At 32.7% G+C, this 17,880-nt stretch overlaps 1 protein-coding gene and 1 long non-coding RNA gene across 57 annotated transcripts in view; one reads left to right on the forward strand and one right to left on the reverse strand.

Annotated features, from left to right (window-relative positions):
• LOC140636783 (uncharacterized) overlaps positions 1 to 10,248 on the forward strand; it is a 178,046-nt gene extending 167,798 nt beyond the window's left edge. For 4 of the 7 annotated variants that reach the window (XR_012034004.1, XR_012034003.1, XR_012034007.1 and 1 more), the window contains 3 exons: positions 6,292 to 6,352; positions 7,365 to 7,503; positions 9,483 to 10,248. This is a non-coding gene — a long non-coding RNA (uncharacterized lncRNA). The remainder of the gene's footprint in view (positions 1 to 6,291; positions 6,353 to 7,364; positions 7,504 to 9,482) is intronic. The other 3 variants (XR_012034005.1, XR_012034009.1, XR_012034008.1) reach the window with 2 other exon arrangements.
• RIMS1 (regulating synaptic membrane exocytosis 1) overlaps positions 1 to 17,880 on the reverse strand; it is a 477,707-nt gene that overhangs the window by 122,778 nt on the left and 337,049 nt on the right. For 17 of the 50 annotated variants that reach the window (XM_072832402.1, XM_072832369.1, XM_072832362.1 and 14 more), the window contains 4 exons: positions 16,589 to 16,651; positions 13,122 to 13,199; positions 12,149 to 12,238; positions 4,050 to 4,133 (listed from right to left, as the gene is read on the reverse strand). The exons of 8 other annotated variants lie outside the window; for them this stretch is intronic. In XM_072832402.1, the coding sequence (XP_072688503.1) occupies positions 4,050 to 4,133; positions 12,149 to 12,238; positions 13,122 to 13,199; positions 16,589 to 16,651 (315 nt within the window). The remainder of the gene's footprint in view (positions 1 to 4,049; positions 4,134 to 12,148; positions 12,239 to 13,121; positions 13,200 to 16,588; positions 16,652 to 17,880) is intronic. 25 more of the 50 variants (XM_072832410.1, XM_072832409.1, XM_072832396.1 and 22 more) reach the window with 6 other exon arrangements.

The following is a 17,880-nucleotide window of genomic DNA, read 5'->3' on the forward strand; positions in this document are numbered from 1 at the left end:
AGGAAGAAAACATTATATTTGAATAAGAATCTACCTAAGAAATGTTCATATGCAGTGAGGATGGCTGCATGCAATTAAGATGCTTTTACCATTTTGTACAGTATTGATATTTATGTACATGACTATAGCTATTAAACAGACTTAAGTATTTTAGTGGATAAGTATATTTCATTCATCCAAATAAAGAACATTTTTGAAAAGCACAAGTAACAAATGATGCTATCATGCAAATAAAAATGGTAAGTAATGTACTGAATTTATAAATGGTTCTATGTTAACTCTGCATCACTCTGGCAACTGCCATGAACTCTGGAAGTAAAAAAGTAGGTAATCTCTTTATTCCAGAAATATTTTTAATGGAGGAAGACTGTTCATTCAGTTTGAATCAAAGAAAATCATTTGACATTTTCGGTCAGAGATTCTAATGGACAAGTAGCTGCTACTAATTGACAAATGCTGGGAAACTATACAAACAGGATTATTTACAAAAGAAATAAGAACTACTTTAGCGACTCAGGAATTAATCTGTAACACAGTGGGATGCTTTACTTGTTCCAATAATTTGCTTGTTGCCAATAATAACGTTCTCGAAAACAGGGTTATTTCCTCAAATATTTTTAGTATTTATTTAAATCACACACCTTAAAGTTATCATGTATTTTAAAGGATGCAAAAATATTCTCAATCACTCATTAAAGTTAGTAACTTCAAGCTAATGAAGCTAATGAAGTGTTAAAATACATCTCAAAATGTACCAATAAGAATACATTGAATTTTTCTGAAAAAGCTTTTATACTAAGAATAAAGGAGAATTAGATAATAGCAATTATGATTATTTATACTAGCCTTTCATATTTAAGAATGATTAATTCAACTGTGAGTGCTAAACTCAGAACTTTGATGTGTCAGGGGTATATTAAAATACATTTTTTTCTAACTTGCAAAATAAAAATTATTATTTTGAAGCTACAAGTAGATGTGGTTTTTATTAAATTCATAAACAGAAAAAAATTCATAAACAGAATTATGTACAAGCAAGTTCATAGAAGTTACTTTTTATATATTAAAATAATACCGTTTACAAAGAAGTATTTTGTTATTGGAATGATTATTTTTTAAGATATCTTTGCATTTTTAGTAATAAAACTGAAAGGAAATTTTCTCTATAATTTTAATGCCAAAATCATTCCCTGGGTCTCCAAATTTATGTAGTTCTTCTTCATCATTGTTCTAAACATCCTACAACTTCTAGGAAATCCTCTTAGATCTAGAAAAACCTACTTCCATGTTAATTACAAATAAATCTATTATACAACCTGATAGGACATCAAGATTGTTTAAAACTGAAATTATGGCAGCCCTGGGGGCCCAGCGGTTTAGCGCCGCCTTCAGCCCAGGGCGTGATCCTGGAGACCAGGGATCCAGTCCCACGTCGGGCTCCCCGCATGGAGCCTGCTTCTCCCTCTGCCTGTGTCTCTGCCTCTCTCTCCCTGTGTATGTGTGTCTCTCATGAATAAATAAATAAAATCTTAAAAAAAAAAAACTGAAATTAAATTGTGGGAAAATGGCACATTAAAATTTCATGTGAGTGCACGTGCACATGTAACCACATGTATATTTATGCTGTAAGAAATAAGTGGGCAATCAAATGCTTTCCAACTTACTAGAGAACCTTCTTAAGCAAAATTTTCTGTATTACTGTTATTTTCAAAATAATCAAATATGACTCTGATACAGGACATCCAAAGGCTGATTATATAAATTGTCATTGATTTTAGAATATTTTCCTAGTTACCAGTAACCTAGGGCAAAAGTCAAATGATGCCCAATTCTTATGAGCATTCACTATCTCCAAATGTGATGATAGGTTCACTTCATTTAGAAATTGGTAGAAACTGAAGTAAATAAAACTGATAGGAGATAAAATGCAAGTGTTATGTTTTGTCAAGTGATTGACATGGCTACTTATGAACTTAGCATCTGTTGATTCAGCTGTTTCTATGGGTATATATTATTCCTATATTTTAATAAAAGTTTACTGTAAATAACTTTCTGTTCCCTATTGTAACAAATCCTGTTGTCAAGCCATTTAAAATGTGTCTTTTGGTTTAACATAGATCTTATTTACAAATAAGTTGTAATAAAAACATAAAATATATATTCAGAATTATGTATTAGTAAAAGTTTCCTTAGTGATCTTATCTAAAAGGACCATTTCTGCTTCTAAAATTTACCCATAAAATTATATATACATTCTATTACACCGAATAACATAATTAATTCATATGTCACTAAATGACAACTAATTTTTAACTAATTTTAACCTCATGTGTCTAAGAACTGAAACTATTATTTGGAAGAAAGAAAGAAAGAAAGAAAGAAAGAAAGAAAGAAAGAAAGAAAGAAAGAAAGAAAGAAAGAAAGAAAGAAAGAATTATTTGGATTTCCATTTTGCTTAATTTGTGTCCTGATAAACTTACATTTATATTCATTATAAATACCATGATATGTAATTGTCTTATACTCACACAGTCATTACATGAGATGAAATACACTGACTCATTTGTTTGTAATAGATTCAAAGGCTTTCCAGAGTTGTGTTTTATAAAAGGACATTCTAAGTTCCTTGATGGCAGGAATCTTGCTTTTCTTAAACACTGCTATGTCTCTAGCCATAATAAGAATGCAACATAGCAGGGTACAATAAATATTTGTTGAATGCATGAGTAGCAATGTGGATTTAAGTTTTGATTTAATTTATATGGTACCTTATATTCGGATAGAAAATACTTTAAATTTACAATAATTTTTAGATTTCAGATTCGACTAACTTCTCTACTCTCCGAAATTCTATCTTAGATACCAGATAATAGCAGAAGGAATTAGTTTTAATTTTCAAATACACAAATCATATTAAAAGATAAATTTCTTAAAGATTAAAACATGATAAAATATTCTTAAAGTCTTTATAAACTACCAGTTTGTGGTCCTTTCCAACATTGGTAAAATGACTTAATTTTTTCTGAGTGACAGCGTTTAGTTTTTCTTTCATATCGGAATCCTGAAGATATCTTGACTATTTACAGACACAGAAAGAAAATTACATCACTCTTAACTAAGATTGCAATTACTCTGCTATCTATACCCACACATATTGGAAATGAACCACAGGAACCTCTTGTATACTTGCATGACTAGTTGTTCTGTTTCTGAGCTATCAGATATACTTATCTACTTTATAAATATTACCAATGTGTTGATTGAATTTCTCCTTAAACTAGAAGCACCTCAAACATCCAATAACTTCTTGAGATCAGTTAGAAATAGATATTTAAAGCCAAAAATTATATATAAGAAGCACTGTAAACAGGAGAACTGGGTTAGCTATGCCTGTGAGAAGGATAACACAGCATTTCTGACATATCAGCATGAAGTACATTCAAAGGATTGATGCTATTTTCAAAGACCTACCTTGTAGACTGACACTAGCCCTTGACAATATTTGGTTTAAAAATACCATATTCATATAATATGTAAGAACCAGTTATTCTATTTCAAAATCAGACATTTTTAATGTTCCCACAAACCTAAACTTCGTTATTAACAAGTCTGTGTAGTAAAAAAAAAACAACAAAAAAACACAAGACAACAGAAATTAAACCATTAACCAAATAACAAAGAAAGACTCTGTGACAGATTTTAACATATTTTTAAGCACCTGAAAATTTTTATTTACTCATGTGTAAATCAAAGCAATATTTAAATGTTTCTAGAAAATCAAAACACTGAAATAAATGCTGATTTAAAACAGAACTCTTCCACTGAATCTGACTTTATTGTGTTTAAACTATGCCATATGCATGCCACCCTCATTTCAGTAAACACTGAGGTGCTTTATTAACGGTGGATGCATTTATTGATCGCAACATATCTGATTCTGGCTCCTGAAAGGAAGCATATAATAACCAACATTTCTCTTGGTTATCTTTCACTTGGTGACCTATAAGCCTGTCGAAGCCACTTGTCTGTGAGGAGGAGTTGGCTAGTACCTGTCATTCTCCGGAGATGCATGCTGGATTTGAATCCTGGGACTAGGAGGTCGTCTCCTATCTAGGGAGGGGGACCATCTACCCCTGTTTGCCCAATGAACAAGACAGGAAAAAACAGGACATTTAGTAACTCCTAAAACAAAATAATATATGGAACAATAGGACTGGAAAAGCACCCCAAAAAGGCAAGGTGTAGAATCTTTGCTCCATAATTTACTCTTGATGAAAATAAATCTTGTTAACCTAGAAGTGAATAGAAACAGTTTATTTGGGAAGATGTTTGAAATCTATTATGTGTAATTTTGTTCTTTTAAAATGTGCTTGTGTGGATACATATCTACACACACACACACACACACACACACACATAAATATAAGTTTAAGTTAAAAAAAGATGCACCCTTAAGAACTTGGCTTATGTTCATAAAAAACAGATTTAATAAGCTACCGATGCTTATTTGAAATTACTGGATAAAGTGGTTTAAAGATGAGGTGTGTGAATTTAATACAAAGCAGAAGCACAGTTTTCTATTTCTGTGTTTATAATAATACTTTTTTGTGATTAACAGTTCAATGAAAATTTGAATCTTAGTTCATTCTTTTGTTAAACTATCTTAAGATTCTGTTTATGCAGAAATCACAAATACCCTGTTGAAACAGAATAGAGGCAGTAATGAACTAAACAGGCCAGATTTGGAAATTTTTATATATTAGGTGTGAATACTTTAAACAGGATAATTCCTCTGGATATTTACTTCCTTGTATGCAGGAAGGGACAACTGAATGGTCTTTAAGGACTCATCCAGCTAGAAGAGTTTATTATTATCCAAAGTAGACTAGTCCTAATGTTTAAAAAAAAATAAAAGCCATCTTCTTTGCCATTTCACTTGGCTTATTGGCTTTATTATCTGGACAAAAGCAGCAAAGGGCTGTCAACATGTGACCAGGATATCTGAGAGCAGCAGATACTAGATTCTGAAAGCTCCTTGGAAGTTTGTGCTTAATTAGTCAGCCTTACACTATGATTCAAACAGAGCTTTAAGGAAGCTGCGAAGGAAATAAAGGTATCAATAGCAGAATTTGGGCAGAAGAGAAAGCTGTGTGACATATACTCTTAAATGTGTTACATGTTTGTGAAATTAAAAGTACCTTGCATTACTTTTAAATTACTTAATAATTTTGGATTAAATAGTTGGTCAGTCCAATCTAACCGCTTTAAAATATATTTTACTCGACTTTTGTTCTGCAGAAAAAATAAAGAAAAATATTTCTAAAGTAATTGAAAATAATCATGATCACAGTGTCTTCTACATTAAGTTGTACTGTCATGTTAAAAATTATGGTGTTGGAAGTTTTTATGGTATGTGAAAACACTAAAAATATAGTTAATGTATTTTTTTCTGTAAAGAATTAAGTAATGTTAGCTTGACAGGATCATGAGTAACCTTGCTTCTTGAGGCAAAATTCCAGTCCTTGTGTTTATTTAAACAAAAAAGTAAAGGAAAATGCTGTAATTATGAACCATGCAGTGAAAGCTACGAAAGGAAAAGGTGTACATTTGGAAACAAGCAACTGTGAATGCAAGCTATTAAAAGGTAATTTTTGATGAAATATGTAGCATAATACATATATTATCTGTACACTCAAAGTCCTTCTGAATATGCTGATATACAGAAAAATATAAGAAATCAATTTGCTTTTTCCTCATATATTTAATATGGGAGCAAGATCAATTTATACTCAATTTTCATCCAGAGACTAGATATCACATAAGTTTTAATATGATACATTTGTGAATTTCAAATATACTAGTATATTTTATATGCTTTCAAATTATGTGCAACTTCTTTCTCTCCTACAACACAGAAGAAAAAGCCAAAATTTGAATCTTTATCTCTTTGTTCTTGAGCCAAATACACAGGGTTCAACTTCCATTTTCATCTTGGAAGGTAGCATGGCAGGCTATGTTGGAGTTATTAATCATGAAGCTGAACCAGCTCCTTCTTGAATTTCTCTTTCCAAAATAGCCTACCTAGAAGTTACTGGTTAGTTACAATATTATCATTTCAATATCAGGCATCCCAATCCATTAATTTAGGACCCTCTATTTGTTCAGAGCTCATCTCTTTCCCTGTGATCATAGTAGAAGAAAGGTCACTCTGATGGTTGAGGGGTTGACTTAATAGGCTGTGTGCTCCTTGCATAAGGAACTCCAGTGTTTGTTTTTGTTTCATTTTGACAGGTACAGAAAAAGTAATCAACATATATTTGTGAATGTCCAAGTAGACAGTAAGTTATTACGGGTAAGAAATAATGAGTACCTTAACCAAGAGATTAACAGTGATAAAAGGGACTCACTAATGAGATATAAAGGAATTTGAATTGACAGGTTCTGGTAAGCAATTAAATGATTCTTATGTCATGTCTTTCCCCCCCAGAACTGATACACTGTAAAACAAATGTGGATGTGTTTAAATGTGCAATTACTATTTACGTTTGCATATGTACACTTCTTTCAATGGCACATATCTCTCGGCAGAATATGGTTAAGCAGCTCAATTTTCTAAAAGAGAAATTGGGATCCCTGGGTGGCACAGCGGTTTGGCGCCTGCCTTTGGCCCAGGGTGCAATCCTGGAGACCCAGGATCGAATCCCACGTCAGGCTCCCGGTGCATGGAGCCTGCTTCTCCCTCTGCCTATGTCTCTGCTTCTCTCTCCCTCTCTCTCTGTATGACTATCATAAATAAATTAAAAAAATAAAATAAAAGAGAAATTATACGGAAAGGTAACCATTCACTTCATAAGCAGCACAAGTAAGAAATAGTTGTGAACTACTGTAATATTAGAAGTTAAACCTGAAAAAATGAGATGACTGATTATATAGAAGGTATTTTTATTGTTTGATCTCACTATTTATTTTAGTCCTTTAAAAAATGAGTGATGGGCTTATTAAGGAGTTTACTTGTGATGAGCACTGGGTGTTATATGTAAGTGGTGAATCACTAAATTCTACTCCTGAAACTAATATTACACTGTATGTTAACTAACTGGAATTTAAATAAAAACTTGAAATAAAAAATAAATTAAGTAAAAAAAATTCCCCAGTATTGTTTTAAAGTAAAATGAATATAGATACTTATACTTTGAAACAAAGTATAAGTAACAAACAAAGCTTATTTATTTTAATTCAATTTATATTTGTTACATTTTAAGTAGGTACTTCCTTTCTGTTAGGCCTCATGTTTCCATGTAGAGTGAAATTCATTCAAGCAATGCTCCTGTCTCTTTTTACCCTTTGTCTCACTCTACCTCAAGAAAGGAAGACTGCCTTAGGAGATCAGTGACTGTGTTAAAGGACCAGGCACAGGTGACTTAGTCCTTTCTGGATTACTCCTTCCAAATCAAGCTACCTGCAAACAGCAAACACTGCAGGACACAAATCTTCAAAACAGCTGTAAGATCTGAGGTCTGGGCCTGAACCTGTCTTGTGGTTCAGTGAATCTAACTGATTCTGGGGTGGGTTATTAGCAAGCCTGTAGACCTAAAGTCACAGCTATTAAACTTGTCCATTGCATTTATGGTGATATTAAGATCTCCCATCTTCTAGTTCCTGGGTCTAGCTCACAATTAGACCCAAATTTGGGAATAGAAAATGGGAGTATTTTTAAGCCCCCTAAATCTCCAAATTGAGCATTTACTAAGTAAAAAACAATAATGCTATCAGAGATGGCAAGGACAAATAAGATATGATCCCTATCTTCCAGGAATAAAATATAGCAGAAAAAACAAATACAGTACTAGGTAAAATATAATGTTTTAATAGAAGTATATAATATTATGTGGGCCCAGAAAAGAAAGTGAATAATTCTGATTTGCAAAAGGGAAGTATGGGAGTAGGTGGTGTGGGTAATTTAGAAAGGTTTTATAAAAGCTATAGTTATCTGATGTCCATTTTTGAAGAATGGACATTAAAATTTTTAATCAGGGAAGCCCCAGTGGCCCAGTGGTTTAGCGCCGCCTTCAGCCCACGGCATGATCCTGGAGACCCGGGATTGAGTCCCACGTTGGGTTCCCTGCATGGAGCCTGCTTCTCCCTCTGCCTGTGTCTCTGCTTCTCTCTCTCTCTCTGTGTCCCTCATGAATAAATAAATAAAATCTTAAATAAAATAAAATAAAATTTTTAATCATACAACAAAGGAAAAAGTGATATTTTAATTTTAATGGAAAGAAAACAAGACAAAAATGAATAAAAACTATTAATAAAGGTCATGAAAAAACTAATGGGGCAAGAGTGACAAGGGAAAGGCTATAATATAATTCAACACAATCAAGGTAAGAGATCTGTTTGGGAGATTCTCAAAAGAGAATTAATAGGATTTACTGACTCCTTAATGTGAAGGACCAGGAAAAATATTTCCAGATAATGTGTCTGGTTATATGTCAAAGCTATCTAATAAAAGGAAAATTTAGGAAAAGAAAGTCTTTTGCTATAACAGGATACAAACCGACATAATGAATTTAATTTAGACATTCAGATGTACAGAAATGGCAATTGTTTAGAAATTCAGACCTAGCTAATACTCAAGGGAAAGTTCTGGCCTGGTCAATTATAGTGGAGTATTGTCTTCATATGTATTGGGAATCAAATTTTTGATAGAAGTACAATTTCAGGGGCAGAATGAGTGGGACAAAAGAAAACTGAAGATGGAAGTAGGAAAGACACCTATCTTTGTGGGATGGGAAGGAAGTGAAGCCTGTAAGAGGAGATCGTCATAACCAAAGCACAAGAAAGAAAATCTGTAGAGGGTACTGAACAGGGGAGAGGTTCAAGTGACAGGGTGGTTAATACAAAATGTTGTAAGATGCTGCTGAACAAATAGGGAGCCAGTGTAGTTCTTGGAGGAATTTCAGTACTATGATAGAGCCATGGTAAGGAGAAGTTAGACTGCAGAATTTACTAGGAGGTAAAAAATGGAGGCACTAAGTGGAGACTACCCTTTCACAAACCTTCACTAAGGCTATGATTTCTATGAAAGGTCCAAAAAGAAGATAAAGCATCCAAGAAAAGTAACTATTCCCATGGCTCTAAAAATAAATGTATCTGAACATTTAAATAATAATTTGTTTTAAAGCCTGAGAAAGAAAAGGTTAATGGTAGGCCTGCAACCTACCCCTTCCCAAACAGGGCACGAGGGGGAATGAATGATGTGAAACATTCCCTGAATAAAGATGGAGGAAAAGTTAAAAAACATTGACTAGCCTTCCTTGTAAACATTCAGTGATATTTGCTAGTGAAAATATATACATCTTCAGTAGGAAATAGTCTTCCTAGACCTTTCACTGTAAATAAACCCCAAAATTGATTTATGAAGCATGACTAGATTCAGCAATGGGATAATTCATACTTGTGTTTGTTATTTGTGTATTCAACAGAATATATAATGAAGGCACTTAAAAATGGAAATGGCTTCCTTTGCAAACAGTGCTTCTACACGCACTATAAAACCTGGGCCAAACCATCCTAATAAGAGAGAAAAAATGGATCTGGTGGTTTGGGACTCCCTGAAGAAAAGAATACGTCATCTGTGCCTGGTGCTCCTTCATCTTTGAATCATTAGTGAACTATGGTGTTGGATATCAAGTCCGCTTTGACAATTTTGTACTGACACAAAACTTCATTCATTTTACAAGTTAGTGAAGATACTTCAAAAAAGGGCATGGAGGGGTTGGTACAACAGCATACAAACATTCATTAAAATGGTTTAGAATCAGTAAATTATTTAACTTTTATAGTTCATTAGGCCATGGAAACATGTCACTATTTTAAGAATATGTTTAAAAAATTTTCTTTAACATTTTATGTCCTGTGTATAAATTAGGCATTCATATAAGAAGTTCTCTGGTCAATATGAGAAACTAAGTAACTGGGACAAGCCTCTAAACTTCCCTCTCCCTACTCTCTGCAACATTCTGCCCTGGGACTTTATGCATCTTCCAAAGAGAACAAAGTCACCACTGTTGATACTGTGATGCTCTGCTTCAAAGCTGCTGATAGGTATGGGCACAAAACGGCATTTGAGGTCCTTATCCTCCAGACCAATAAGAATCTACAACTTGTGTAATTATCTTGATGAAAACTTAGCTCACTTTATGTTGTTCTTGGCAACGAAGTTAACCACAATAAATTAAAGATCATTGATCATACCAATTCTTGCCTCTTGGTCCTTTTTCATTTGCTAATGGAGAATTTCTATTTAATAATATAGACTGAATATAGGTTTCAATTATATTTTTCTTCTATCAAAAGTAAGTACACTCAGACTTCTCTATGACCGGTACAAAAATTGTAGCCAGATTGTCTACAGGCTATTTTAAGAATATTACTTAAGAGGTTAAATTCACTAATACATAGATTTGTGAACTCTATGCCTCTAGAGTAACAAAGGAACACATGCTAGATAGGTCAGCATAATAAACCTGTGGTATCCAATATAGTAGCTACAACCCATAAGTGGCTATTAAGCATTATGGAAGAAAGAATGTAAAATATCTATAGTTTTTAATTGATTATATGTCAGAATATTTCAGATATATATTGGGCTAAAGTATTAAAATAAATTTCACCTTTTAAATATGGCAACCAGAGAATTAAAAATTATACATGTGGCTTGCACTGTATCTCTAGTAGATAGTACCTAAGTACCTATATAAATGATATTAAAAATGTTAGGGTGTTGTTATATAGTCAGAATATTCTACTGAATTGAGCAATTCTATTCTGTTTTAATACCAACTGGAAACATATAAGAAAATAAAAATAAGTAAAAACTATAAAAAGATTTTTCTTGCTACTCTTGTATTTACTCTTTTCTTGAGGAGGAGGTATATTCTATAACAAAAGAGAAAAATAAAACAATTTCAACTGTGATTTTAGAAGAGCCTATAGCCATTTCAACTAAAATTTCTAGTACAAATATAAAAATATATAACATATAATTTAGATTCCACTGTTTGCTATTACAAAATATATAAATACAAAAGAATACCAAATAAAAAGTAATTTCCTCAGTAGAATCATATGCAGTCAGTTAAAAATGGATGTGAATACCCATACCTATTATTTAAGTCCAGAAATAAACACCTCATAAATAGATTCTGACTAAAAAGATTGCTAAAGAAAAGTTTAAGGCAGCCTCTGAAGAAGAGGAGAAGTGGGTTGCACATTAGCATCAAAATTCTCTTCAAGATTTATAAATAGGTAGTAAACAAATCTCCAGTGAATGACTTCAAATTGAAAAGAAATAACAAGTACATCCAAGACTATCAATTATAACCAACTTTATACTGGGACAGAAAATTCCATTATAATGGAAAAATTAGCTGCTTAGAATTAGGAAACACTATAATACAAAAACTTTGAATACAATTGAATTAAAATCAGAATTATTTATTAATCCATCAGTTGAAAGTGTTAAGTAAAACTGTGTTTGTATATATAATGTGCTCTTATTTTTGTAAGGCATCAGAAAATCTAAGATAAACATATCATTTTTTTGTTGTCAAAATAATAACTTACTGCAAAACCTGATCTACATCAATGAGAAGGTTGACTAAGCAATGAATATAAATTTACAAGGTAAGTTTCCCACCTAAATAGAATTCTTATTTTTAGTTTGTGGGAAGATTGCTCTTAAACCTATACTTAATAGGAACTAATAGGAAAGTGATCCCCTTCGGATAACTCTCTGGGCCCTATAACATTATCAGCATACTGAAGGCTCCCTGAGTTGTGTGTAAATAAAACGACCGAACAGCAACAGAAGGGAAAAAGCAGCAGCCAGAAGCAGTGACAAATTACACCACACCATTTGCAACAACATTCATGGAAATATGTGTATGTGTAGCCCTGGGCTTACCCACATACACATATCTCTACTTAGATATGTATAATAAGGGAAGGGGGAGATGGAGACAGTCAGCAAAGTGAACATGAATGAATAAAACTGTGAGAATCACATGAAACAAAACAAAGTGATCAAAAAAAAAATCACTAGTACAAATGATAGGAAATTAAGATTAAGAAAGTCTTTATTTTATACCTTTCTCGTTCTGGTGAATGCAAACTAGTATCTGGTCTCAAGCAGTTGGTACTAGCACTCCTAGCCCTGTCAAGAGAGGGCTGCAGTTCACTAGTGCCAGTGCATTGCATCCAGTGGTAGAAGAGAACGACAAAGAAAACAAAGAAAGGAAGACCGTGTTAGAGAGTAAAGCATAAAATAATGTCCCCTTTACATAAAATGCAGAATCACTGTGATTCAGTTCATAAGGGTGTGAGAGAGCTGACAGGATGGCAGTGCAAAATTTTGTTTAGAAAATGAAACTAAACAAAGATTATGCTTGAATTGGTTTGCATAATTTTTTAAAAGGGTCTCAGACTGAAAAAAAATGAGACTACAACACACCTACTTATGAAAAAACTGGATACAGAAAGCACTAAAACAAAATGCCTAAAACTTCGTTACCAAGAACAGATGCCACACCAAAACAAAATGAAGGACATTGGAGGAGAAAAAATTTATGACTCAACTATTTTGGTTCACGACACTAGACAAGGGGAAGTGGAAGGCATGACTTCCAAATGTTCTTACCTAACCAATATTTCATCAGTAAATCTCAAGACTCTTGAGTGAAAGCATTCATGATGCAGGGGAAAGTCCTGTCTAGTCACTGACTTGGTTTTGGTATGTGCAGGCAGAACTGAGCTTCACACATTAAAATTATCCAAAAATAAAATAATATAAAATTAATTATCATAATTAAAATCAACAAAACAAATGACACGACAATTAGAATTCTGATATTTAAGTAGACTTCATTTTGAGAAATATTAAGGAATTAGTAAGTTTTATATAGTTAAAGTCATTTTTAGATATCATTAATCTCATGAATCTCTGTGCATAATTACTTTCAAGAGAAAAGGTTAGCGCTTTATTAGAAATTGAATTTGTTATGTTTAGTAGGCAAGGGATTCAGGATTGGTTTATAACTGGGACTCACTGTTATGGCTCTTACCTGTAAATATTCCAGTGAGAACCGTTCTCTAACAAAGGCATCTTAGGCGGTAATGTTTTATAGTGCCTAACAAAATGTCTGGAACATGGCAACACAAACATGCAGGAAACAGAAAAATATATATGAAGCAAATTTTATTGGGACATGAAAAAATGTCGGAGGCCTATTAGGTTTCAAACAAAGACAGGTCTTTTGCTTATTAACAGAATAACCACAGTAATTATTTAAGGGTAGAATAAGAATTATTAAAATATGGAATTATAGACATTTGACTTCATAATTAAGGTAAAGACTCAAAATTATAATTTAATTGCCTTAATTTGAAAAATATCTGCCAACAAAATTCTGAGTTAATCAATATTTAGACTTACTCTTTAATCCCTGACTTAATACTACATCTGCTTCTGTGGAAATAAACAACTCATAGCTAAACGTGCTAACCAAATAATTTATGTAATTTGGGAATTAAAATATGACATTGTAGTAATAAGCAGAGAGCTGACCAGCATGTCAGGGAGAAAGCTCATCATGGGATGGAACTGCAGTAAGGAAAGATTAGACCAAAAGATCAGGTGAGTGCAGTGGAGGAACTCTTTCCCATTTACTGGCATCTGAATCCAAATCCAACCACATGTAAAATTTATCACTGGGAAGCAAATGAGATGGACAATAGATGCAAACCTGAATAGAATTTTGATTTGGCAGAAAATGGTGGAAAAGGCCCAACCTTATTTGAATTATTTTAAATCTCTGAGGGATTCTGGATGGTCTAAACTACACCAAGGGCAAGGTAGATCCAGTTAATCAATTATTTTTTTTAACAATTTAATGTTTCTACAAATTTAACTGCTGATTATGAAAGTCCCTAGTCTATTTCAGCTTATGTTAAAATACAATAAACAGGGAAGGGAATAAACAATTGCTGAGGACAAACTAAACATTCAAACACCCTACTGGCTTACTCATATTTATACTAATGTCAAATCAAAAAAAATCTCTTAAAGCTTCAGTTTAAAAATATATTAGAGCACCATATTTGAAAACCAACTGAAGACAAATTTGACTGAAAATAAGCATCTGCCTGCTTCACAAGCAGTAGTTTTCTTTTCAACTCCTGACCTTAGGCAAATATCTCCAGCAACAGGTTGCTCTATAACTTTTTAAAGCAATCAATTCAAAAGTGGTTTATTCAGGAACACTTTGACAAGGGTTAGCAGAGAATGTGCATCAGAATGGAAGAGAGCATAACATTTATGTATAGTATGAAGGCTCTAAATTCGCACCTTGGCTTTGCAACTTAATGGCAATGAACCTGGCTAATTCAGACCTTTTCCTACGTCTATATAAGAGTGGATATAAATCCACTTAACAGGAGTCTCAGAGAATTAAATGGGATAATAGATATAAAGTATGCAACACATAGTAAAGCAGCTATATAGCATTTTCTGTACAATGTTACTTTCTCAGGTCATATTTTTATGAAAAGGATTTAATGGTTAAATAAATAGATATTAATTGTGTAACAAATTATAATCATTATCAGTTATAAATATAATAATTGGATATTATGTATTAATTATTAAAATAAATAGGCAGAAAATGGATTAAACAGCATGAGATATATTTCTTGAGTGTATGATGACTGTAACATGATGTGCATACTAAATCTTCAGGGAGGGACTATATTTTGCAAGTTTCCAAAATCTGTTTGACTCATACTCTATTATTACTGGCACAGCACCAACTCCTCAAAATCTAATTTTGGAAAAACTAGTTTAGTGGAAAATGTCAATAGATCTGATTTTGAATCCTTGCTCTGTTACTTATTAAAGTTTCTCAGCACCTTTCCTCATCTGTAAAATGAGGGTAATAACATTCACATCATATAATTACTGCCAGAGAATTGAGATAAAGTACACTAATGACAACACTATACTTGGTGCTCAATGAATTGTATTTTCCTTGTTTGCTCGAAAGTAGTAAATCCTCAAATTTTATTCTTAAAATTCCCAAGTGAATATGAAATGATGTATCTTGAAGATTGTACAAAATGATGAAATTACCAGTATATTATATTTGCATATCTTGATATTTCAACTTTATATGTAGAGAATACAGGAAAGAAAAAATATATTTAGTTCTTCCATTTAGACTATTGGTGTAAATTTATTTCGTTTTACTTTATTTATTTATTTATTTTTGAATTTACAAATACATTGTTCCTATTGACAAACTATTTTTTAGGAAGACACATAATAGTAAGTCTGGGCAGTTAAGCATTATAAAGAACTTGAGATAATTTTTACAATATTTATAATTTTATATTTTTCTCTATTTCACAATCAAAACTAGCATTTCCTCATTTTTTTCCTGAGTCACTACAAGAAGACATGGAAATAGTTATCAATAGGATAATTTTATATATAAAAGAAGTTGAAACAATTCTTATTAGCATGACCATGTTTGCATTACTTAGCAGAAACACGTGTGCCATGAAGACAAAGTAAATTCTGCATTCGTCCTTGCACGCAGATGTTCCACAGTTACAGCCCTTTCCTACTGTCTTTTTATTAGCCAAAATATTTGAAAAAGTTTGTCTTTGTGTTGGTTTGTTTCACAGACTTCTACTTCCTTACCTTCTATTAACTCTAAATTGGCATAAATGTTTACAGGTTGCATTCTATGCATAATCTATGAGATTTACTAGTTAAATTTATTTATTTTGGATATGAAATCCAAGATGTAATGAGATGTAAATCAAGTATCAGGTTCTAAGTTCCAATTTACAGTAGAATATTACATCCCCTTTTCTTCTCAACTTTAAAGAAGCATCATATTGTTATATGCTTATATGAGAAACTTTGTATTATAACCATTCTGAATGGTGAGGGGATGAGGGAGGGAGGGAGGGTTTAGAAGTTAAGGTCAAATATTCTCATTCTTTATCATGAAGGAAGCTGATGCTCAGCCAATAAAAAATGACCATTATTAAGATTTTATTAAAAGCAAATAATATAAATAATAGTAGGTTCCAAAAGCAAATTAAAAAGGCTAAAACAAACATAATCATGAAAACAATAACACTGCCATGCACAGATCAGACCTCCTGTGACTAGACAGGTATGTGTGTGTGCTGCCAGGGGCCTTGTTGGGGCTGCTCATAGTGAGCATTTTGAATTGTAATTGTGGAAATCGGTTCCTCAGTTTTAGGAATGTGTAAAGAGTTCCACAGAGGCACATCAGTCTCTGGAGTTTGAATATACAAATAGAAAAGCAGTCTGTCTGGATTAGAATTAAAATATATTTGGAACCTTTCCACAGCCTCCAATAAAACAAAACAAATTTTGAATACTTGGGAAACTAATTTTACATATTTGTAATAATACCATTATGTGCAAGAAGAAAGAATAGTAGAATGGAAAGAGAGTCATCACACACAGTTACCATTACCAAATCCCTGTATTTACCTGGTTGTATGTAGGCATTCTGCACTTCGTCCTCGTTTTGCTCTGGGCAGCATAAGAAGCTCACTGCACAGACAGGATGGGTGGTGGATGAAACAGATAAATCATGAGGCATTAAGTGACATGGAATATGTCAATGGTATGCCGATGAAAATGTGAAAAGGGAAGAAACCAGATTGTCTGCACTAGCATATTTGCTCAAGAGGTTAAACAAAAATAAACATGACAGTATTTTAAAAAATTTAAACAATAAAGTACAAACATCATGGTCAAAGTCCTAGCTGTTGCTGATTTGCTATCGTATTTCCAAGTGACTTTACAAAATATTCAAACAAAGCAAATCTAAACTGAACCTTCCCCAAGTAAGACGCAGAAATCTATTTCTAATTCCTGATAGTTGGGTATTTTAAAAACTTTTGAAAGGCCTATACATCTGGCCATTCTGATGCTAATGAGAATCCTAAGCATGAGTCCTCTTGGCTCTTACAGTCACTAAAAATGCAATATCATATATGTTACTTCTTAGCCAATCATGAATATACTCAATTAGAATTGTTTTATTTTAAAACTGGTACTTTTTCTACACTCAAATGAATTTCACTTTATTAAATGCCCTGGTCAAGAAGCCCTCTTTTTCCATCCTCACCTAAATTCACAGTGGCCCCAATGAAGGTTGACAAAGTGGCCCTCACTCAACTCAGCTCAGGCTGAGCAGTGTGCAATCCTATTCCTCAAAGCAGTTCTTATCTCAGTACCCAGTATGACTCCACTCTTGAAGGTCATGAAACCACTTCCCACAGTAGGATGACAATAAAGGATTAAGAAGCTCTACTGAGTTCTGTGTCCTCGATTATACAGCAAAAAAAAAAAAAAAAAAAAAAAATCAATCATTAAGCACCACTAACATTTCCCTACTCCTTCCTGAAAGTTTTTCCCACTTTAAAAAATCCAGAAGAGGATATCCAGCAAGGTGGGTATTCTAAAACCTTAAATCAGATCCTGAGCTTGTGATCTGGCATATATAAGTATGTGGTTAGTCTGAGAACAAAGTCTATGGGCATGTAGAACAACAGAGCTGTAATGTAGATTTTTAGTAATTGTGTCCAGGAAGTACTTGCTCATATGAAAAAAAATCCATCTCAATATTTTATACTTTATAGACATTTTATAGAAATACATTTTATGAAAATTAGGTATATAAAAATATTATTATTAAAGTTCTCACAGAAACTCTGCAACATCAATTGTCTTTCAGATGACCTGTATCCAAATTTGTTTAATAACATAAAAAACAT

Source organism: Canis lupus, chromosome 7 (genome assembly GCF_048164855.1).
Source record: "Canis lupus baileyi chromosome 7, mCanLup2.hap1, whole genome shotgun sequence".
NCBI classification, from domain to species: Eukaryota; Metazoa; Chordata; class Mammalia; order Carnivora; family Canidae; genus Canis; species Canis lupus.